Source organism: Trachypithecus francoisi, unplaced genomic scaffold, assembly GCF_009764315.1.
Source record: "Trachypithecus francoisi isolate TF-2019V2 unplaced genomic scaffold, Tfra_2.0 Lachesis_group6, whole genome shotgun sequence".
In the NCBI taxonomy this organism is placed as follows: domain Eukaryota; kingdom Metazoa; phylum Chordata; class Mammalia; order Primates; family Cercopithecidae; genus Trachypithecus; species Trachypithecus francoisi.
The window spans coordinates 44,783,019-44,807,499 of NW_022681471.1; the positions used below are offsets into that span (position 1 = coordinate 44,783,019).

Here is a 24,481-nt window from a genome sequence, read left to right on the forward strand (position 1 = left end):
AGATGGGCAGTGCCTGCCGAACCTAGAGGTGAGGCAGGCAGTTGTCTATCTGGCAAGATTTCAGGAGCCCCAAAGCAGACTCCACCCCAAACATCTTCCCCAGCGCAAGTAACCAAACAATGGTGTGTTTTTGGAGCACATGCTGGGTGTTCCGCATTGTGCTCAGTCTCTGTAGAAAATTGTCAGGTTCAGTCATTACCCCCCAGAGTCCTTCCTCTTTAAAGCTTTGATGGAGAGGGCCCAAGGTCAGGGCTGTGAAAGCAGGGTCATTCGGCACAGTAGCAAGAGAAGGAGACAGCATGGCAAGAAGCCCTCAGCTGGTGGAGGAAGGCTTGAGGGGACAGGATGGGTGGTGAGGGGGATAAGGGTGGGGTGGGAGATGTTCTTAAAGCAGGGTGGAGGTGCGCAGGAGACCAAATGTGGCTAAGGGCCAAGCCTTGGGGGAGGGACAGAAATTGGGAGAGAGGAAAGGGGCAGGCCTAAGGTACACTGGCATTTTTTTGTGAAGAGAGCTCTACCAAGTAACCTGAATGAGTACTTCAAGCACATTGCAGTGGAGGTGGGAGCGGGGATAATAATCCCTAATATTTGTCCAGGGTCTTGCCATGTAGAAAGTGAGCATGCTTTCTCTCTGTGTTATGCATGCCTGTGCACTTGTGCATACACGCATGCACACATTGTCTCTAATTTTTGTAACAGCCCTGCCAAGGTGGGTACGGCAGGAGTAATTACCCCCACTTGACAGATGAAATTCAGACGCAGAGAGATGAAGTGATTTGCTAGAGGTTACACAGAATTTTTTTTTTTTTTTTTTTGAGACGGGGTCTCACTCTATCACCCAGGCTGGAGTGCAGTGGTGCAATCACAGCTCACTGCAGCCTCGACTTCCTGGGCTCAAGGAATCCTCCCTCCTCCGCCGGGAGTAGCTGGGACTACAGGTGTGCAGTACCACGCCTGGCTAATTTTTAAAAATTCTTTTGTACAGACGGGGTTTCATAATGTTGCCCAGGCTGGTCTCGAGCTCCTGGCCTCAAGCGATCCTCCCGCCTCGACTTCCCAAAGATCTGAGATTACAGGTGTTAGCCACCACACTCAGCCTACATAGACTATTTTAATGGCAGAGGTGGGACCAGAACTTCAGCCTTCCAACTCCCAGGGCAGCAAAGTCCAGAACTGGCCTAATGAGTATCTAGAGTGGGTAACTATCTCCATAGTGTTATATCAAGAATACGGGGAAGGAATTCTGCCCCATAAATCTCTCTGTCTCCCAACTCACGAATACTTAAAATTTCACCCCTGAAGATTCACTCTTTTGGATTGGAACTGCAGCCCCTGTTATAATGTGAAAGGGTGCTGCTGAAGGAAAAAGTAGGGAGGGAAAGGGAGAACATCTTGGCACCTGAGAACAATGTCTGGGAGTGTCCCTAGAGGCTGGGTGATGGAGTAGGCTGGAGTAGGGCGCGGGCGGGTTGGGAGGGGGAGGTGTTTGGAGGGGAGGAAGGTAGCGCTGGCAAAGCCTCCTTCCTTTTGCATAAGGAGGGGAGGAGTTATGTCAGAGTGTGAATGTGGGCAACACTGGGAAGGCGGGCCAGTCTGCCCAGAAGCTGGCCTGGCCTTGGAGAGCTCTAATGGGTGACTGCACTGGGCCCCAGTGCTGAGTCCTTGGAGGGAGTTTGGAGAAGGACTTCCATGTAGCCTTGGTAGAGGGAGGGGAAGGGAGGACAGTGGAGGCAGTGGCTGGACAAGGAAGCAGATTGGCCTAAGAAGCTGAAATCCTGGAGGGGCAGAGTGGGGGTCGGGGGAACTATTCAGGGAGCTGGCCTGGAGCCAAGGGCCAGTCCCAAGGGAGTGAGCAGAGGCTTGAGAGCTCTGGGCTTCATTCCAGCTCCTGACCTTGAGTCACCATGCGACTCGGCACTTTTCCCTACCTCAGCCCAGACACCCGTCAGGTCCCTGTTATCTAGGTTTCCCGTTTTACAGAAAATGTTGTAAAAGTTACTCCCCTGGCTCCTCCTCCTGACCTACCCTGCCCTTCCTACAGCCGTCTCCCTTCCCCGACCCCCATCCAGCATCCTGCAAGCCTTCCGCACCTCTTGGAAGCTCTTGCTTGCTGCCTTTGTCTCAGATCTGCTTATCCCCAGCGCAGGCTGCCCCTGTACCCCATGGGGCAGACATGATCTGGTCCTGAGGGCAAGGGCCTGAAGACCTCACCCAGCTCTTGGCCAAGGCCTCTTGACTCAAGAAGTATGGTTGCAAATAGCTGCATCTGAGGAGATTGAGGCTGAGACTATCAGAACTGAGCAGCCACCTTAGAAGTCACTCTTGCCATTCATTCATTCACTTCACTCAACATAATCCATTTATTGAGCACATGCTATATGCCAGACACTGTTGTAGGAAACTTTGGATATAGCTCCCAGTCTAAATAGAGGTATCATTCATCAAAAAAGCACCCAAATAAATATAATTTTGCAGCCTCAACCCTCTCGTTTTATAGTTAGGGGAAATGGGCCCAGAATGGTTCTGGAACTTTTCAAGGTTGTTGTTCTGTTCTGGTAGTCAGGGGCAAACTCAGACCAGAACCCAGGTTTCCTGACTACTATTCCAGTGCTCTTTCCACTGTGCTCTGGAAAGAATATGGCACAAGCATAAGAGCATAGTATTCATCCCTGTACATTCATACAGCCAGCCTTACCTAGAGTCACAGTCAATTGTGGCCAACTTGGCAAGATTTGAACATCACTGATAAGCAATCTTTCCCCTACTGTTGTATCTCTCCAGCTTGTTCTTTCCCCACCACCCCCCACGTATGACTAAAATTATAGCATTGACCGAAATCTTTGGATTAAAGCCCCTGTGATCTGACTGAGAAAAACCTGTTAAGCCATTACCTACAATTTACACAAACAATTTCTTCGATTTGTCCTTTTAAATGGCCGAAGGCCATTTACGTTTGATTTTTGTGAAGGAGACTGGGAGTCTTTCTTAAAGAGGGCATTGCTAAGGAAGGCAGGTCCCCTGCTGCACCCCTGAAACTATGGGACCCATCAAACTCCAGGCAGCAGGAGGGCACAGGTGGCGTAAAGGACAGGCAGGAGGAAGGTACCCGAAAAGGAAGCAGGAAGGTTCTGAAGACAGACTCGTACTTCACAGTTTACCCTGGGGGCCAGCCCTGCACAGACCATGATTGGTGACATTTTGTTTCAAAATATGTGTTTACATTTGGTTTTTGCTTATACTGGATTATACTGGTCTTTTGTCCCCTCCCCAGCCTGGTGTCTGGTAGTTTGTACTTATTTGCAGTTACTGAGTGGCCTGCCCTGAGACTGGTCAAGCAGCTGCCCATAAACAATCTGCCAGTCCCTGAATTGAAATGGAGATGATCCATCCTATCCTGGCATTCTAGGGGGGCTTACTCTTCCAGGGAATTAATTGCCTCGGGAGTCCTTTAGTCAATTGAAAGAAACAGCCCCCACCCAAGGCCTTCCCCACCCTGACCCTGATAAGGACCCTTTTCAAATTCCTCTGCAGCTGTATGAAGGGAGTTCAGTGGGAAGGAACACTAGTGCAGGTTCCAGTTACTGCCTGGAGTGCAGCTGGGCCTGGAACCCTCCTCAGAACAAAGCACAATTCCAGCTAGAGACAGCCCAGTGCTTTAAAATCACACACCAGGGAGTTTCATCTGATCTCTGCCACTTGCTTGCTGTGTAGCCCCAGGCAAGTTATTTAACCTCTCTGAGCCTCAGTTTCCTCATCCACAAAACAGGTCTAATGATAAGATAATACCCAACTCCTAACGGCGTTGACAAGATTCAAAAGGTTAATGTATCTAATGTCTTTAGCGCAGTGCTCACTAAGCAATCAGTACATGGGAGCTGCTGATATTATTGGACCCGATGACGCTTTGAGATCTCCCAGAGGTAGGTCAAGTCCTAACAGCTGTCCATCCTTGCCCTCTTGTTAAGTTAAAATTTTCATAATGTCAGGTTTGCTTAAAGCAAGGCCCACCTGCAGGGCATTCCCTGCACTGGTGATTCATGAGTGGGAGGCATTCCACCCATTTATTTTAAGATGTTGTACATTTTCTTCCCCCTGACATGGATGTGTTTACACAGGGGAGGACGGTCCCAGTCAAAACAAGATGAAAATACACTGCTGGCTGGGAGCCCCAGGCTAACTGGTTTCAGGTCCTCTCCCAGCTGTCAACACCTCACAACAGGGCCCGGGGGGTGGAGGGGGGGATGCCCAGCCCCACTCCCCTGCCTCCCTCTATCGGCCCAGCTCTACCTGGTGTCAGGCAATTGGCTATCACCTGGTCAAACTAGAGGGAGCGCCAGGCTGAGGTTTTTCCAGAGTTTTACAAGGGCAAGAAGGAGTGGTGATGAGGGGCAAGGGCTTCCCTCGCCAGCTTTAGTGTCAGTATTGTGTCTGCTGCCAGGGCTGACTGATGCACAGGCTGAGAAGGCCACTGCCAGCAGAAAGTGGCAGAAATGGTCAAAGAGAGCTCCTTCAGCGTCCTGCCCTTCTGCCTGGAATTTCTCCCACTAGACTCATTCCTTTGGGTTCGCAGCAGGCTCTTGGTAAAAAGAAATTACCCCAGGGATTAAGAATCTATCAACCCCCAGCAGCCACAGACTCTTCTGGGGGTTAATTTCTCAGCTATGCCACCATATAAATGAGGCAGTAGAGCTGGAGGAGGATGCGCCTGGGGAGGATGTTTTGATGAGCAAGCAAACGGGGTCTCCCAGGCAGGGAGCACTGAAGATTAACATCCCCAATATGCTCAAGGCAGCCTTGCTGCTCCTCACGACATCTTCATAACAGCTTGCTTTCATTTACCAAGAACAGAAGGAGAAAACAATCTCCTTTGCCCTAAACTCTACTACTCTTAAAGCTGCCCACTCAGAGGCAGTTTGGTTTATTGCCAGTGAGTCTTCAATATTTGGCCATATTTACCTGTCCCCTGAAATCCCAAGGCCACCAGATAACCAGGACCCATTGTGATGCCCCACCCTAGGCAGCACCCCACCAGTCTATACTTAGCCAGCCTGGGTTACTTCTCCCAGAAGCCCCTCCCACTATTCTGATCAAGCTGAGGCAGGTCATCACATCCCTTCCCTGAGAAAAACTAAACAATTCCCCTTCTGAGAAAGACTTTCCATTTTAACAGGGCACCTCAAGACTTCAAACCCAAGGGTGACATTAATGGTGAGAATTTCCTTTATCTTAGTGAGTATCAGGGTATTTTTAGTCCAGATGGTTTTTGTCCTCCCCCCACTCCCGTCCTTCCAGCTATATGGCTGCCACTCACTCAGAGCGTCAGGCCTGCTAGCCCTAAATCCCTCTTTGATACTGGTGCCAGCTGAGACTTGGCCACCCTGCTCCTGGGCTTTATCACCCTCTACTGCTCACTGTGGGTGACCTGTTCCCAACCGACCCAGCCCCTTTAGCTAAAGATGGAAACTGACCAAAGTCCTAGCATTAGTGGAGAACCAGGAGCACACACATGGGTGAATTATCCCTTTTACTTAAGTGGTTGAGCCGTGCTTCCAGGTCATTAGCGGCCACTTACTCAATTAAACTATGTTTGGGTTTCCCAAGTATGTTTGATTTTCACAGGTCTTTTGTGTTTGTAACTGCACAGTTTCTCTCAAACAATGATTGTCCCCAAATTAAAGTGTTAACAGAAGACTAATTCATGAATGTGCTTATAGTTCTCCATGAGGCCATTAGCAAAGTCCTAACACATAGACAATCTTTTTTTTTTTTTTTTTTACTTACTAAGCATGTATTTACTGCATTGGTACTGTGTGCCAGGCACCGGTCCAAGCCTTGGGTGTACAGTAGTAAATAAGATAAGCCCTTGCCCTCACAAGGTTTATATTCTAGTCTAGAAAGCCAATCAGTGCTCACCTGAGACCTTGCATGACCCATTTTCAGTCGTGGTCCTGTCTGACTGTGCCTTTAGTACTGCTAGAAATAATAGAGGTCTTACTGATTACTGATTGTTTGTACTATCAGAGTGGTTCTTGGGGTCAAAACGTTGTGCAAGTTAGAAGTTCTACATACAGGGAAACATTGCTAGAACCTTCAGGAGAATAATTTAAATATAGACTCCATTTTAACAACAACTTCTTGAACTACCCCCTCCCCATAGCAGTATATGTGAAACCATGAGAACAAACATTGAAACCAGACAGAAGGTTAGAAAGATGAATTTGAAACAGTGTTAAAAGGACTGCTCACTTGAGGAGCCATTTTGCCAGCGGTGTTTGGAAACCAGAGTTTTTACTTATCATAGAGTTTATCACATTCTTGTAGCCCTTTTTTTCACTCTCCAAAGAACTCAGTTATGCTTCCTACAGGGTGTCCATAAAGTCCATAGGTAAATATTTATAAAGTCATCAAAGACATCTTTGATCTGTAAAAAAGTAAAATAAAATTATATATTTGTGTTTCCAGACATTAGGGTATCCATAAAACACGCATGCCTTGTGTGGCATTACTCCCATTTCAGGGATGCGGGTCTAGCAGCATAGAGAGTTTAGAGGTCTTCCATGAAGTCCACAGCTGGCTAGTGGCCAAGGTGGAAAAAATACTCTGACCTTCTGACATATTTTCTTCCCACTTGAACAAGTTCATTTAAAATCGGAGCTAAAGTGATGTTTCTTGGGGCATAACTCCCTTCACAAATGCATCAGGGAGTCCCTCTCAATTTTCATCTCATTACTGTCTGTCTGAGAGCTCAGTACCAGCTCTGTAGGCCAAACCCATCATTGCAGCAGCCTATTGTTGGAGAGAAATCACCCAGTGACCTGACAGATGCCTTCTGGGTCATCTCCCAATCATGCTCAGTGCCCAGTGCCCCAAGATGTCCAAGGAGTATCTGTGAAACTCTTGTCCTCTCAACTGCTGAGCTAGTAACTGTCTATACTTGGCTGTTCCTCGGTTTCCATATTTACTTTAGCTCTTCTGCAACTCTGTCAACAAACTCCATGGTATTATTAGTTTTAGCAAATAACAGGATGTCAGAACTGTTGACCAGGATTCGTTAGTTTGCTCTTAGACCTCTATCCCTAGGACATAGGGGCTAGTGTTCCCCTTATTTTTTAAGTTGTATGAGCTTTGGCAAGAAGTCTTCTTGGTCAGGCCCACCGTGCTCTGGTGTCTACAGGTCTTTAAGGTTGCTCGTGCCACAAAGGCCCCACCCACAGAGACCCGGGCACTTCTGTCTTTGCTTGGTGGTACAAAGACATCTGTAGAGTAGATTTATAAAAAGAAGAAGAAAGAAAGAAAGAAAAGAAATCAATGCTAATACTTTGAACTTTCCATTTTTGTGCTTTATTTTTACAATCTTGCTGTGGGCTTAAAAGCCGCCTGTCCTTGGTAAGGTGGCTTCAATGCTTAACATTCATACTGTCGGCAAGTGCCGGGGATGGTATTTTAGGCTGGCACTAAGAATTTCCAGGTTTTTGACCCTAAATATCTTTTTCTTTCAACTCCACCCCAACACTGAATGTCTTAAGGAGCAAGAGACGAGGTTAAAAGGGTCACTCTGTTGCTGGCAGGCAACCAGGAAGTCTAGGCCTTGGAGAAGCATAGCTTTTGTTTATTAAGCCCCAAACCTAGCAAACAATGTAAATTAAACATAAAAATAAAATAAAATAAAATAAAATAAAATAAGGCCAAAAACCAGGCCGGATGCATACCACAGAGAACAGTAAATTCCTCTCCTGCTCCCCCTTTGAGAGGGGAGTCAGTGAGCAGGGGAGATGGCCTTGTTGCCAGGGAGGGGCTCACAAGCAATGGGATTGGGTGAGGATGGTAGGCAGGGGTGAGTTCCAGGCTTGGATCAGGGTGGGGACGGGCATGTTTGCAGAGATCCTGGCAAGACTTTATAGTCAGCCCCAGCAGGTTCTTGAGGGTGGAATGAGTCACACCCTTTTACCTGGGAATTGACCCAGGTTTGACCGGGCAGTGACAGCCACAGGGCTGGAGAAGAGCTGGTTCCTGTAGAAGGGAGGTTGGGCCAGTTCATTGACCAAACTATGCTGTTAGAGAAAAATCAGCCCCTTCCCCTTCTCTATGCTGGGTTCTCTCTTTCCCACAACGATGCCCACCCCTCCCCCGCCGCATGTCCCTGACCTGCCAGGCTGAGAGTTTTCACTGACCACTGTGAAGTGTCTTAAAAGGCATCTGTTCCTCTTAACAGGCAGGCAAAAATTGCCAAGATTTGGATATAAATCAGAGCATGTTCAGGATCATCTCTCTAATAGTAGCTCTCACATTCTGGTCAAACTTTCAGGAGTGAGAGAAAGAAAGGGCAGAACAGACAGCAGGCCTAGAATATGCCAAGCCTCATCCGAATGTGTCACACGAAGTGGGTCTCAGTGCCCCTGGCACCATAGGGGCTCTTCAGATAGATCCTTTCTTGGCTGTTACCTTTAGGCCAGCAGTTCCTAAAAGCAGTTCCATGGACTAGTGTCAAAAGAGCTGCATCCAAAACACCTGAGACATACCCTTCTCCTGCCCCACACCTATTCCACTAGACATGCTAGGGCTGCAGCCCAGGATGCCTGCATTTTCCACAATCTCCCTTAGGCCCACTGCAGCCCACCATCAAGGTTTACCTGCTGCGTGTCCAATTGTCTGCTGACGCTGATTGGTCACTGACTACTCTGTTGAAAGTAATACTATAATTTAGTTCATACTCAAGTATTTGAACTGGTATAGTGGCTGAATGTGACACCTTCCCAGGGCTTTTTGCATTGGAAAAGAAGCTGTTCTCATTCCTCAAAGTATAAACGAAGAACTCCAGGAGAGATCATTGGAACCCAAAGGCATGATTCTCATGGTGGCATTTGTAAGGACCACAGTAGCAGTCTGGAAAACAGCTGACTGAGAGGGATATTTTTTTTTTCTCACCGCCCTTCAGATCAAACTTCTCAGGTCACAGAGGGCCTCTATGCCAGGACTGGCTCTAGTTAGAACTGTCCTCAAGATGAGCCTGTGGGAATCATTTCTTAGGCGTCCATATGATTGATTGTGCACAAATGGTACTTGTTTTTATTTCTCCTTCATTTAAAAGAGCCCTTATAATGCATGATTGACGTCCTTGAAAACTGTGCTTTTGGCAGTGCCAGGACTTCCTGTTCGCAGTATGCAGTGTGAGGCTTCAAATTGGTTCCCCCTGTGTCCACCTGAATACCACCTCATGCTTCCCCTAAGACCCTGTCACCTGTCACCCTTGCACAGCACACAGCTAGCTCTGGATGTCAGAGAGCGCAGAGGCCATGACTTTTGACATTCTGGTATGGTCTGGAGTGTCCTACCTTGCTATCTTGCTATGTCTTATGGCCTTACTACCCCTTTGGGGTCATGGGGAAGGTGAAAACATCGGGGAAGGGGGGCAGATGCCCCTCTCTGCCTGGCTGTCTGTGAATTATTAGACTGTGTGAAAGGCTGGAGAGGGTGTTTGCACAAATGTGTGTGCTTCTGTGCTACTCTTTCTTCCTGAGAAGTTGTGTGTATTCCTTGTCAGTGATTCTCAAACCAGGCCAGGAGACCTTCCTTAAGTCCTTCTAACACTCCTTTGAGATTCCTGGTGCTGTTCCCATGGTTGGGGGGCCCTCCCCAGGGAGAAGCTGGCCCTGTTTCTCCTTCTCTTTCTGTTCTGGCAATAGTGTGCCCCCTGCCTCCTGCCACTGCCCCCAACCCAGCTAGGCTGCCTTCTATCCATCCTGGTAGGTGGGAGGCAGTGGATGGTGATGGCTGGAGAGCCAGAGGCCCTTTGCAATCTGCAGAGCCCCTCTTCACATGTGATAGAGTCCACAACTGAGAATCAAGGAGCTACCTCAAATGAGCTCATGGTGAATAGCTCTGCTGTGAGGTAAGCGAGGGCCCTAGGAGGCATCATAGCCAAGGAACTAAAGAGCCCAGCATTATTAACCATCCTTTTGTTCCCTAGAGAACCTGTGCCACTTCAAAGGCCACCCATTCTATAGTGGGGCCCACAATGGAGGCAGGTGCTCCTGCCCTCTTCACAGGCCCCTTGTCTGCTGCACCCCCATCCCCAACAAGATCCTCCTGGTTGCTGTCTTCCAAGCATTGCCTATAGCCTCCAAGTCCTCCACATGCTACTCAAAGTAACCCTGGCAACTGCCAGAGAAAATGGCTTGGAATTTCGGCTCTTGGAACTGTTCCACAGAGCAGAGTGGATGGAGAGAGAGGCCTTGCCAGTGTCCCGCTGGCCTGGATAGACTGGTGGAGGGCTGGTGCAGACACATAAAAGGGAGAGTGGCCATAGTCTTGCTGCTTTCTTTCCCAGCCCCTGGGAAGGCTGCAGGACACTGGGATTTCCAGAGGGTGGGCTGTGACGAGGGAGCCTGTTTGTCTACCTGAAGATGCTTGCCGGTCTATAGGAGAGGGCAAGGAACCTTAGCACCTGCCTGTGAAAGAGGTGGGACAAGTGTAAGGCTGAGAGGAGCTGGTCAAAGGACAAAGATCAAGAAGTTGGCAGGGAGAGGTGAGCCCACGCTAAGCAAAGACCCCCGTCTTGGAAGAAAGGGACTGGCAACTCAGAAAGCAAATACTTGTGCCTTGTTCCCTTGCTTTACAAAGCCTTAGGGTTAAGGAAGGGAACAAGGGTGAGAGACCTTTCCTGGCACTGTCAGCCACAATGTTAAAGGAATGGTAGATCCCACAGAAACCCCAAGTTTCATGCTGCTGCATTATCCTATCTAGGTGGGCATCAGTTGAGGGGCAGGGTGGGGAGAAGAAAAGCACGCCTCATTCTGCCCCATGAAATGATGCCCCAGATGGTAGTGGCATGGTCCTTCCCAACCCCAGGCCACCCCCCAACCCAAGCACCCCCAAGCCCGAGGCTTTTTCCTGAAGCAAACATTTCACTAAGGTCTAACCAGTAGGAGACTTCTGAATTGGCCACAGACCTAGAATATTCTGGAAGGAAGTACAATTTTGGACTGTACTGCCAATTTACTGTTTTAAATTTCCTTGAAATGTGCCTTGCGCTTTGAATAAGCATTCAACTTTGAATTGAACTGATTGAATTAAATGATAATGGCAACTAGTGTGGGCAGGGGAAAGGAGGACAGTGACTCCATTTACCAAAGTTAGTTTTACCAACCGCCTTTTTCAGGGATATCTATCTCCTACTTGTAGATGGACAATGGGGAGGGTGGAAAATAAGAGGAGGGCTTGGAAAAATTATGGAGGTAAATTTTCCCGCTGCAAGGCATAAGGGGAAGGGAGACAGGCATAAATATTGACACAAGGTTCATGAAATTTAAGATCCACTGAGCTAAACTGCATTCCTGGATAAGTCGCCAATACTTCCAGTCCTGCTGACATGGCAGAACAAACCACCCCCCACCATGGTGAGCCATCAAAGTTAGGGTGATGAAGGTGATTTGACAAGAGCAGTTTTTTACTTCTCTGAGTGAGGGCAGGAGGGGTAAAATGCCTTGTTAAAACAAGGTTTGGTTGCGCCTGTCGTCCCTAGTGTCACTCAGAGATTGTTTGTGACGCTCACATGGGACCTTGGACGAGAGGAAGCTGAAAGGCACAAGTCATTGCTCCTGCCATCATTCAGTGCCAGAGTTTGCCCCAAATCAATTGCTAGAACTGCTTTTCCAAGACAGTGTCCATATCTCCGCCAAGATTCTCCTTGGGCTCCCTCCCACTCATCATCGCCTTCTGCATCTGCATCTGCATCCTCCTCCCCATTTTCCTGCCCCCTGAAATTCGGAGCTCTGGGTCCTGGCCATGCAGGGCAGTTCACATGATCCACAGAGAACAAGGCACTTTCTCTTTCTCCGTCTTTCCTTCTTGCTTCCCTCCTTCTGGACTTTGGGGATTTTCCATGAAACCAAAGTAACTATGTAAGTGGCAGTGGCCTTCCTGTCTATAGTCTCCCACACTGGAGTGGAACCAGAAGGGAAGAGAGAAGATAAGTGAGAAGCAAGGACAAATTAAGCCATGGCATTTCAGCCTCCTTATTCCCCCAGCCTCTTCAGAAAAAGGGACAAGTAAGTAATTAGAACTAGACAGAGCTTCAGATGGAAGGGGCCGGCGGTGGAGGAGTAAGTGGGGAGGGATGTTTTTCAACCATCCCATTAACACTGTGTTAACGCTCTAGCGCTCAATATCCTTTTTGTATTTCCTTTTCCAGCTCCTAACCCGATGTTTGCTTTGTGGCTTCTCCCGCACCTCTCGCATCATGTCTTTTTCCGCTTCTCCTGACACAGGACCCTGTGTTTTGCTGGCAACGTTGCCGAATCTTGGGTGGAACATTCCCTGTAGATAATAAGGAAGACTTGCCTATAAATAGTTTCCTTCTGGCTGTGTGGTACACAGTACTTCAAGTGTGACAAAAAGGGAAGTGAGATGTTCCCCCTCATCACCACCCCCAACCTACCGCACCCACCCGAATCTGCTGTCCAACCGCCATCAGGGCTCTGAGATCCTGCCCAGGGTTATGCCACCCAGACTTTGCTCAGTCTCTGTTCTACTGTCCCATGGGAACCTGGTGTAGGAAGGGTTCTTGTCCTAGAGAGTCCAGTCTGGCTTTTGAAGAGGAACAGATGAGTAGGAAATGCTGAGGCACTTCTTTCAGCTCAAGGGGAATATGCTGGTTTCTAAGGCCTCCTGAAATGAAGGGAATTGGCACTGTCCTCGTTATGCCACCCTCCATCTAGAAGGTCACCCCTGAGAAAGGTAGGGTCAGCCATGTCTATTTTGTTGCTATGTCCCATTAAAACTACAACTGAGAGCCAGCAAAGGGCCTGGCTCCTCAGTGAGGCACTGTTGCCGTATTGGCTCTGGGTTCAGCCTACATTGTGAGTTATGGGATGTCAGAAAGAGAATTTGACAACATTTGTGAATGTTGGGGTAGCTGGGCCATTGAATGCCTAGGCAACTGTTTCCTGTTTGGGGCCCACTTCCACGGGACACAAGGACCCTGAGAGTCTCAATATTGGATCAGATCATGGATAGGTACAGCACAAACTTCCAGTCACTGCAAGGTGTGGAACAGCTATTCTGGATGGAAAAATTTTCTGGTGTGCTGAGGGTTAAGCAGAAAACTCTTTGGGTTCCTCCTCCTTCCCCCACCCCCACCCTTCCTACCCACCCTTATCTCCCCTGCCCTTGTTGTTGGAAAATCTTTTTTTGTTTTTGTTTTGTTTGGTTTGGTTTGGTTTGGTTTGGTTTTTGACAGAGTTTCACTCTTGTTGCCCAAGCTGGAGTGCAATGCCACGATCTTGGCTCACTGCAACCTCCGCCTCCCAGGTTCAAGTGATTCTTCTGCCTCAGCCTCACGAGTAGCTGGGATTACAGGCGTGCGCCACCATGCTCGGCTAATTTTTTGTATTTTTAATAGAAAAAGTGTTTCACCATGTTGGCCAGGCTGGTCTCGAATTCCTAACCTGAGGTGATCGACCTGCCTCGGCCTCCCAAAGAGCTGAGATTACAGGCGTGAGTCACTGTGCCTGGCCAGAAAATCTTTCTACAGAGACATTTAAGTCCATATTCTTCCCTTAGGGAGCCAGTGGACCCTGGGATCCATTCATTCTTTCCTATTGAAGGATCATAAGGTCTCAGGGTGATCACATCTCACTCAACAGAACCAGAGATGTAGAGAGGATGAGAGCTTGTCTGAGTCTGGGATGAACCTGGGACCTCCTTTCCAAGTCTTTTTTTTTTTAACTAAATCTTTGATATGAACTTGTTTTCTTATTGACCTCATTTTCCTAAAAGCTGAGCACAGCTGGAATAGGGGGAAAAAGGAGTTAATTAAGGGTGCCGGTGAGTGGGGCTCCAGGAACTCAAAGTTTGACTGGATTGTGATTGTGCTGCCAAGACTCCATACTTGATGTGGAATATTGTACACCCCAGGCCTACATGTTCCATTCTGGAAGCCATCCTGTTAGATTAATGTCTCCTATTTCCCAAACAGGTAGCTTTCTTTGAGGATTGCTTGGCTGCCTTTTGGAATGATGTGGGTGAGCATGGCCGTCTCATAAAACTCATTTGGACAGTTGGATGTTGTTCCAGTCACCCATTGCAGCTCTCCTCTGCCTCACGTGTTAGAAAAGCCAAGGCTCGCAGAACTCAAAGGCAGTCTCTGGACCTCTCTAACAGTAGGGCTGCTGCTTCTCACCCTTTCTTCCTCCTTACCACTCTCTGGCACCTCCAAACCCCTACCAACTTCCTCAGCTCACTCATTCAAGCCTCTACCCATTCAACAAACCTATTCCCTGCCTCACTGATCAGTGCAGTAGGAACAAATTTGATCTCTGGGTCAGGAAGACCCTGGGCTGCAGTTTCAGCTCTGTAATTATTACCTTTGCTGCCTTGGGCAAGGTAGCCTCTCAGACCGTTGATTTCTTCATCTGTAAAATGATAGTGACAGTGCCTATACCTTGGCGCTGGTGGTGCAGCCAGGACAGTGTCTGCCCATAGCTGATGCTATATTAATAGTAACTACAATTGTCAGTGAGTCTCAGACTCAGTTTGCTTTCATAATTGAAGTACAACTAATGAACAACTCAGATGAGATCAGGTGTGTTCAGGGAGGTATGGCCCTAGACAAATTAATGATCAATTCAAATGCAGCTTTGCTGGGAACCTTAACCCTTTTGCCTTCCCTTCCCATGCCCCCTGGATTCTCTGCCTCTGTCTTCACATAAGGGAGTCCCTGTTGAAGGAGCTGTTTTACTTCTGTCCTGTGCCCTGTTTTCCTGGTGGTGTTTTTCCCCTGCTAGCCCAGCTTATTTCTCTGTCCCCTTTTCTTCTCATCATCTTCTTTGGAATCTTGAGGGGAGGGGAAAGCAATAGTTGAGGAAAAATTAACAAGCCAGCGAAAGGTCAGCTCGGAGACTTTCTGGACCAAAAAAACTCTCTATGCAGTGCGGAGAGCAAATTAATACTAATATATCAGGGAATTCCGATACCAGTTAAACTCCTGATTTAAGAGGGTTTTTTTCAACAAATGTTCTTGATGATCCATAAGTATAGTCTGCACTTTGTTCTGTCTACTACACTTGTCTTAGTGCAAACGTCGTGTTCAGAGAGCTTGTGTCTTAAAGTTAACGGAATGTCCTGAGATCGGGATTGTCTCCTACCTAAAGTAAGATGAAGAAAAACACCATCCCGGGCTAGTGCAGCAGATTTACTTAGTTTATTGGTCAGCACTTTGCAATATAATGGCTCTTGTACACATATTATCACCACTGGAATCCACCAATAGAGCACCACACCATAGCCAAAAATGTTGGCTGTTCAGTGGCATAACTGCCCTGGAAGCCGGGAGGAAATCAAGGTCTTCAGACTGAGCTTGGCTGGGGCCTTGGCCAGGGTGTTGGTGCCAGGCACCTGGTTAAGATAAATGTCCTGAAGCAAATAATAATTACCTTCTTTGCTGATAAGAGGCCCCAGTACTTTTCCAATAGCATGATTGCATTAGGATCTTTCTTTGGACCACAGCCTGTGGAGCACTGATTCATGGGTACTGGCCGTAACTTCATCCAAACTATTGTATATGTGGTGGAACCCAGTGTTCTCCTTTGGTCCTGAGTTTGTGTAAATAATATTCCCGGTTGCATCACCTGTCCCTGCCCCTCTTGCTCCTTCTGGTGGCAATCCTGCTTCTGTCCACCAGGTGGCCTCACTCAGGAAGGAGCGGAAGAAAAGGACCTCAAGTCTCTGGTGCTTTTGTTTTTTTTTTTTCCCCCTCAGCTTTAGGCTGAATATAAAGAAAATACGTTTTAATGGAAACGTGTAACTTTTATTATGGAACAATCACCTCATCTAGTTTGTGGTTTGGAGTCTGTTTTTCCTGAAGTACCCTCTAATGCTGTGCATGGCTGGGCCCATCACAGGGCAGGTGTTTTCCTGGGATTGTTTATATATATTTATACCTTTGGTTTAGAGTGTTGTCATTCACTTTTTTAAAGAAAAGTAACAAAGTTTTGTTTTTAAAAAATAGAGACACGGGATCCTGGATAATGTTTAATGTATTTTCTTTGAAGAGTAGAATGTGGTATACCAAAGAGAAAAGGGCTAGCATCTTGTGGTCACTCCAGTGTTCACTCCTATACCCTGTCTCCTCCTCACCTCCTCTGTCACCCACCTAGCTGCTCTCCCATACATGTTCATTCACTCACCTCAGCTCCCGCACACCATACATATGCATCTGTAGATTAGAGTGGACCTGTGCATGCATTACATGCATGTCACAGACCTGTACATGTGCCAGTCCACAGACAAGTACTCCCACACCTGAACATTCAGAGGAAGGGGCAAGTGGATGAGTGCTGGGGTTTAGGGCAGGTCGGCATGCCAGCTGGCTGGTGAGGGGAAAGCTGGGTTGATTAGAAAGTGAATGTGCAGGTGACAAAGTATGTGTGCAGGGGAGAGACTGAGAGGGCAGTGACTGGGAAGAAGGTGAGGCCGTGATGGTGAGGGTGGGTGTCAGGGAGTATGACATAGGAGAGCATGTAAAGCCATGGGGGCATGCTGGATGCCACCTGAAGAAGAGCTTTTCAAACTAGCGCTGTTCTCTACTGAATGCCCTCTGCCTCTTGTTAGGGCATTTGTGTTTATTATTTCTGTAGAAATCAGCTCCAGTTTGGTTTTTATCAGTCTCCAGAGCCCTCTTTGGAGATGCCAGTTGGTACAAGAAAGCGCTGAACTGTTTACAGTCTCAGCCTAAGGTTCAGGGAGGGGATGTGGTTTAACTGGGCCACAAAGCCGGTACAGGACTCATTTGCATGGCCCCTGACGCCATGTGACGCAGCCGGCTCCTCCTATATAAAGAAGCAGGAGCCAAAATATCTCCGAGTCTGGGTTGGACTGGCGGCCGTGGAGTTTGTGACACACGAGGTGACACCCCTCGAGTCACTTCCCTTCCACTCCAGCTGGAGCGCCTGCCTGGCTTTGGGTTCGTTCTGCAGCCTTCGTCCCGCTCCTAGCCTCAGGGCCGGACACAAGCGCAGAGCCCAGCCCAGCGCAGCCTGCCAGCAGCCGCCCAGCAGCCCAGCACGGCAGGAAACCCGGCCAGAGCTCCCCAGCAGCCCGAGTCATGAACACCGAAATGTATCAGACCCCCATGGAGGTGGCGGTCTATCAGCTGCACAATTTCTCCATCTCCTTCTTCTCTTCCCTGCTTGGAGGGGATGTGGTTTCCGTTAAGCTGGACAACAGGTAACCGCTGACTCTGGAGCCCACCGAGCCGGGGCGCCGGCCAGAGCTGGGCCACCAGCCCGATCTCTGAGCGAGCTGTGCGCCGCTGGTCCCCGTTCCCCGCGGTGCAGCATCCTGGGAAGGGGCGGGGGTAGGGGACGTAGGAAGGGGGGGTCACCGCCGCTCTGGGATCCGTCGTCGAAGCGTCCCTGCGCCGTGAAAACGAGCTGCTGCAGCCGCAGAGGCAGCCGGAGGCAGAGGGGCGGCGGGCAGGGCCAGGCAGGGCTGGGCAGGGGGCTGGCCGAGTGCCGTGCGCCGCTTGGGAGAAGGCCGGAAGCTTACCAGCCGAGAAGGAATTCCTAGCTAGCTTTAGAGCCGGGTAGGTTTGCCCAGGACCTTGTAGGCCGGCGGTGGGGGACTCCCCGGGTCGCACCCCCCATTGTTTGCATATCGTCCGAGCAGGCCACGGTGGCCTGTGCGCCCCAGGACTGGCACGCAGCTCCGATCGGTTGGAACTCGGGGCGGAACTCGGGGCGGCGGTAGCAGCGCTGAGCCGGCCTCGATGAGGAGATGCAGCTTCCTGCAGGGGCTAAGGAAGGATCTGGGGACAAACTGTCCGGAACTCTGGGCCAGGGAGGCGAGAAAGACAGAGAGAGAGGAAGAGCCAAGGCAGGTGGAGGACTTTGGCTACAACTGCCATGTACTCAGAGTAGAACCGAGTGGGTAATGGGTCGCTTTGCTTTTTGTCTTGGCAGTGCCTCCGGAGCCAGCGTGGTGGCCATAGACAACAAGATCGAACAGGCCATGGTGAGTGGCAACACTGCGTCATTCTCATCCCCTGACTTAGCTGCTGCTTATGTAACTCTGGGCAGGATTCAGGGAATGGGTGAAAAAGCCGTTAGCCAAAACCCTGAGGAAGCTGACAGCCTGCCTCCTATCCCCACTGGAGGTGGAGTCTGATTACAGTGACACCTTTTAGGGCATTTCCAGTCTTCCCTTCCCGGGCTCCCTCCTTTCTTCCTCTCTCCTCCATCTCAGGTCTTTGCAGCAGGCTCTGACTCTCTTCTGCGCCTGTTGCTGGGCAGGGAGCTCAGATTCTTGCATTTGTGTGCATCGTGCAACTGGCAAGGGGCAGAGCTCATTGGATGCAACAGCACTGCAGTGCCTCTGCAGAGCCTGGACTGGGGTCAGGAGTTGGGTGGAAACAGGAAGCGAAGCACCCCACCCCTGTCCCTCTCCTTACCAGGTAGAGGTCATACTCCAAGGAGCAGCCACAATGGCTGCAGAGGGTTAGGACTTCAGCAGTTGGGAGCCACTTAATTGTGCCCTGGATCTTAAGGACACCTTCCCTGCCCTCATTGCAGTCATCAAATTCAGAGAGGATGCGGCAGTTCTGTACCTTTCCCCAAGGCCAATGTCCTGCATGCTAACTGGCCGGCTGCAGGACAGCTGCAATTCAATGTGCTGGGTCATATGGAGGGGTGGAGACTCCAAAATAGCCAATTTTATTTTCTTGGTTAAGATTTGCACAGCAGACAAACAGTATGGGATGCATTGCAGGTCTCCCCTTCCCCCAGATCTGGATCAGCAGCAGCAGGGGCTTATGTAAAATGGGGGACATAGCAAACCACCGGCAACCAGCAGAAGTGTCATCCCAAAGGCCCCTCAGCAGCCAGCTTTGAAAGTCATTGGAAACTTGGAGGGGAGAACCTATCTAGTTCAAAGCGGACTCTCAACTCCAGCATGAGTCAAATCATGTAGCTCTCCTGAATGAAAGTTAAGTGCTTTAGAGAAAGGTGAACGAGGAATTGGACTTGCCAGACCAGTTCACTGAGGGAACGCTGGAGGGCTCTGGCATTAAGGACAGCACAGGCGCACCAATGGCAGAGCAAAGGTGCTGCAGAGGGGCCATGATGGCTAAGGAATGGCTTTGTTATGATTCCCTCATTGGCAGGATCTGGTGAAGAATCATCTGATGTATGCTGTGAGAGAGGAGGTGGAGATCCTAAAGGAGCAGATCCGAGAGCTGGTGGAGAAGAACTCCCAGCTAGAGCGTGAGAACACGCTGTTGAAGACCCTGGCAAGCCCAGAGCAGCTGGAGAAGTTCCAGTCCTGTCTGAGCCCTGAAGAGCCAGCTCCCGAATCCCCACAAGTGCCCGAGGCTCCTGGTGGTTCTGCGGTGTAAGTGGCTCTGTCCTCAGGGTGGGCAGAGCCACTAAACTTGTTTTACCTAGTTCTTTCCAGTTTGTTTTTGGCTCCCCAAGCGTCATCTCACGAGGAGAACTTTACACCTAGCATAGCTGGTGCCAAGAGATGTCCTAAGGACATGGCCACCTGGGTCCACTCCAGTGACAGACCCCCCTGACAAAAGCAGGTCTCTGGAGGCTGAGTTGCATGGGGCCTAGTAACACCAAGCCAGTGAGCCTCTAATGCTACTGCGCCCTGGGGGCTCCCAGGGCCTGAGCAACTTAGCTGCAACTGGGAAAGGAGAAGGGTAGTTTGGGGTGTGACACCAGTTTGCTCCAGAAAGTTTAAGGGGTCTGTTCTCATTTCCATGGACATCTTCAACAGCTTCACCTGACAATGACTGTTCCTATGAAGAAGCCACTTGTTTTAAGCAGAGACAACCTCTCTCTTCTCCCCTGCTTCATGAAGGCAGGGGACACAGATGGGAGAGATTGAGCCAAGTCAGCCTTCTGTTGGTTAATATGGTATAATGCATGGCTTTGTGCACAGCCCAGTGTGGGATTACAGCTTTGGGATGACCGCTTACAAAGTTCTGTTTGGTTAGTATTGGCATAGTTTTTCTATATAGCCATAAATGCGTATATATACCCATAGGGCTAGATCTGTATCTTAGTGTAGCGATGTATACATATACACATCCACCTACATGTTGAAGGGCCTAACCAGCCTTGGGAATATTGACTGGTCCCTTACCTCTTATGGCTAAGTCTTTGACTGTGTTCATTTACCAAGTTGACCCAGTTTGTCCTTTAGGTTAAGTAAGAGAGTAAAGGCAAGGAGAGGGGCCAGGCTCTGAATGCGGCCACGGATGCCTTGCTGCTGCAACCCTTTCCCCAGCTGTCCACTGAAACGTGAAGTCCTCTTTTGAATGCCAAACCCACCATTCACTGGTGCTGACTACATAGAATGGGGTTGAGAGAAGATCAGTTTGGGCTTCACAGTGTCATTTGAAAACGTTTTTTGTTTTGTTTTGTTTTGTTTTGTAATTATTGTGGAAAACTTTCAAGTGAACAGAAGGATGGTGTCCTACTGTGGATGAGGGATGAACAAGGGAATGGCTTGATCCAATGGAGCCTGGGAGGTGTGCCAGAAAGCTTGTCTGTAGCGGGTTTTGTGAGAGTGAACACTTTCCACTTTTTGACACCTTATCCTGATGTATGGTTCCAGGATTTGGATTTTGATGTTTCAAATGTAGCTTGAAATTTCAATAAACTTTGCTCTGTTTTTCTAAAAATAAACTTGGTGTCTGACTGAGTATAAACGGACTGGGTGGGAGAGGCCCCTCACCCAGTAGGGGCTGTTTTGCTGACCCCCTGAATATCCTTGAGCACCCTGTCATTGCCAGGCCTATGCTGTAGCCATGATCTCGTGTCATCTGCACAATACCCATATGAAGGACATGCTCTTTGCCCTCACTGTCTAGATAAAGAAACTGAGACTCAGTGAGTTTAAGTGACTTGCCCAAAGTCACATGACTGTTATGGGAATTAGGACTCAAGCTCAGATCCTTCCTCTCTCTCCTGCTCTGCTTTCATATGAGAGCTTCAGAGTGAGTGGCAAGGTGACTCATAACACACAACCGTAGCTTGAGGGGATGATTTTGGAGAATAGATACCCCCAGGAAGGCCCAAAAGAAACAGGCAGGGTATACATAGGAGGGAGCAAGAAGAGAGGAACCAAATCAACAGGAGTGGGCCTCCTCTCTTCTGAAAACATCACCGGGGTCACTTAATGCATTCTCCTTAATACCAATCCACATGTGACACTTGGCTGGCAAAGGAGCTAAGAAGGCCCTAGTAAGAGAAGGAGGGAGAATATATGAGGAAGCAAAACCACTCCCCTTTCCTTTGCTCTTCCCATTACTTCCATCCAAGGAAAGATGTCCTCAGTCCCTGCTCAAAGTTCTCAGGGACACTGCTGAAAGTTCTCTCACCAAACGCACCAACCACTTGGGCAGGGCCAAGTCTAAGGCTCCCGCCTCCAGATTCCTTCCTCCACCTCTCTTTGGGGTTCATTATCACCCATCACCCTTTCCCAGCTCCAAGTCCCCAGCATCCAGAGTCCTAGCATTTCTCTGATTGGTTGTTGATGAGTGCTTAGTGTCTCCTCTACCACGCCCTAACCTGAACTTCCTCTGGACCCTGAGCTGTGTTCTAAGCCCACTATGTTCCCAAGGGAAACTATCACCTCTCTTTAAGTGACTCCATTCCATCTCAGCTTCTGGTAGTATATATACCTGTCCTTTTCCCATTTGAAACTGGGGAAACAGAACTCCTTGATTTTTCTGAGCCACAAACCTCAAGATGACCAAGATGTCTTGCCCTCTGCCCCTTACATCAACCACTGTCTAAATGTAATCAAAATGATCTGCTTCTTCCTCTGTAAAGGTCATACACATTGACATTTTGTTTTTGTTTTTGTTTTTTCATTTTTTGTTTTTTATTGAGACAGGGTCTCACTCTTGTTGCCCAGGCTGGAGTGCAGTGGGGCCATCACAGCTCACTGCAGCCTCAACTCCCTGGGCTCAGATGATCCTCACCTCAGCCTCCTGAGTAGCTGGGGCTGCAGGTGAGCACCACCACTCCTGAATTTTTTTTTTTTTTTTTGCATTTTTAGTAGAGATGGAGGTTTCGCCATGTTGCCCAGGCTGGTCTTGAGCTCCTGGACTCAAGGAACCTGCCTGCCTCGGCCCTCCAGAGTGCAGGGATTATAGGCATGAGCCACTGCACCCAGCTGACCTGTTCTTTTCTGATCACCAAAACCCTTCAGAACATTGCAAACTCCTCCTTGCTGGCCTCTCAAATCCCAGTTTCCCCACCTGCTCCCAACCTTGATATTCATAATGCCAGGTTCATTGTCTATACCTGCCAACTGGTTCATGGCATGCAAATTGTATAGCTGCTGGTACAGATACAAACTTCGAATGAGTACATTCAAAGCCCCCTGGCAGCCATTCCTCACCCTGACCAGTTCTCCTAATCCCCACTTACTCCCAAATCCCTCCCCCTTTCAAAACTAGCTTAGAGACTTTGTGGCTATTTGGTTAATCTTCTGTAGACTACCCACGCCAGACTTCCAGCTGAACAAGAAAAAGCAGATGAAAAAAGGAAACCTAGAAAATAGCCCAGCAACGCCCCAAACCTCTCTGGTCATCAAGCCTTTCTCTATAAGAAAGGGGAAAAAACTGGCCCCACAGTCACGTAGTGGTAAAGAGAGAACAACTTTGTTTCCTAGGCAACGCTGACTAAACAGAGACAAACACTGCAACTTCTGAGGCCACAGCAGTTACTAGGCTAGATAAGAGGAAGTTTGTAGATGTTTCTTAGTCACATACAGAAGCAGCTCTCTGTTGTTGTTTCTCCACAGAAAAGCAACTAAGGGTGGAAAAAGGCAAAAGAACACGTTGCTCCTGGCAAGGCTTCCATGGGTTTTAGGCTTCTGGGCTCAGCTGGTCCAGCTGGACCCAGAACGAGGAAAATAATAATGAGGCTTGAAGCAGTACGCATCCCCTGCCTGCATTTGCCACCTCTGCATGTGCCCTCCCATCTATTTTCTCATCTCATCCTCATGGAGGCTTCCCAGCATAGCAGCAAGGATCACAAGATCACTGCTCCCTGGCCCCACTCCTGAGTACAGAACACTTTGTTTCCTGCCCTTGGAAAAACAGGCAGTTATGATTTACCTCCATTTGACAGACGAGAAAACTGAGAGCCAGAGAACTTAGTGCTACTCCCATGGCTCCCACATGTCCCATGTGGCAGTGGTTCCCAACCTTAGTGACAATAAGGGCCCTTTTTTTTATGTCGAAAATACTCCCAAACCTCCCCCAACTCTATAGTACTTGAACTTCTGGTATTCATTGAGAGAGAGAAAGAGAGACTCGGGTGGGCTGGGGGGAACACATAATTACAAACACTGACTGTGAATTCAGTGGGCCTTAAAGGAATTAATTATATTCACTACAAAATCAAGGACATGGATTTGAAAGCTAAAACGACAACGCATATATTAATTAGCTAAATTGAGCCATTCCACAATGCGTATATATTTCAAAGCATCACAAATGCATATACTTTTAGTTGTGTCTGTCAATTTAAAGAAAAAGTAGACTAGAACAGAAATGTGGGTGATGGGTTATTTCCAGACAAGGACTGCTTGAGACACAAGCAGTGAGAAGCTCTCAAGCTGGGGATGGCCACAGGGGAGGGTGTTCTAGGAGGGCTCAGACAAGAAAGCTAGGGGCAGGGCCTCCGGGACCTGGAGTATCAGCAGAAGGACTCCAGAAAGACCATAGGAAACAAGGTGCATGATCCACTGACCCTTCAGGTATTGTGAAGTTGGCTGGGTGCAGTGGCTCACGCCTGCAATCCCAGCACTTTGGGAGGCCAAGGCGGGCAGATCACCTGAGGCCAGGAGTTTGAGACAAGCCTGGCCAACATGGTGAAACCCCGCCTCTACTAAAAATACAAAATTAGCTAAGCATGGTGGCGCATGCCTGTAATCCCAGCTACCTGGGAGGCCGAGGCAGAAGAATTGCTTGAACCCGGAGGCGGACGTTGCAGTGAGTCAAGATCATGCCATTGCACTCCAACCTGGGCAACAAGAGTGAAATTCCATCTCAAAAAAAAAAAAAGGTATTGCGAAGTTGCCCTCACAACGTCAATCCTATTTATTTTGGAAAATCTTGCTTTCAACTCTCAGCTCCTCTCCTCCTACTTGGTTAGAAATAATGGACATAATTACAGCTTTGTAGACAGCCCAGTTCCTCAGGTTATCTCATGTACAGGAGCTTGTTGAAACCCAAACAATTAATACTTAACTGCCTCCACAAGATCAGGCAAGGTTTAACAGAGAACTCCATCAGTTAGCTATTCCAAGCAGACATGGTTTCCAGAGAGGAGCTGGCTGGAAGAGGAGGTGATCATACTAATTACTAATAGTAGCTAACACTTACATGGCACTTACTTTACACTAGAAACCGTCATAAGACTTTTTACATCTGTTGACTCTTAATCCTGTCCACAGACATATG

The 24,481-nt window shown here is 48.7% G+C and overlaps 1 protein-coding gene across 7 annotated transcripts in view; it reads left to right on the forward strand.

Annotated features, from left to right (window-relative positions):
• TSC22D3 (TSC22 domain family member 3) overlaps window positions 1-20,687 on the forward strand; it is a 63,933-nt gene extending 43,246 nt beyond the window's left edge. For 6 of the 7 annotated variants that reach the window (XM_033201836.1, XM_033201837.1, XM_033201835.1 and 3 more), the window contains 2 exons: window positions 17,958-18,009; window positions 19,157-20,687. In XM_033201836.1, coding sequence (XP_033057727.1) covers window positions 17,958-18,009; window positions 19,157-19,387 — 283 coding nt within the window. In that variant the 3' untranslated portion in view covers window positions 19,388-20,687. Of the gene's footprint in view, window positions 1-16,790; window positions 17,224-17,957; window positions 18,010-19,156 lie in introns of those variants that run through there. The other variant, XM_033201838.1, reaches the window with a different exon arrangement.
• The last annotated feature ends 3,794 nt before the right edge of the window (window positions 20,688-24,481 follow it).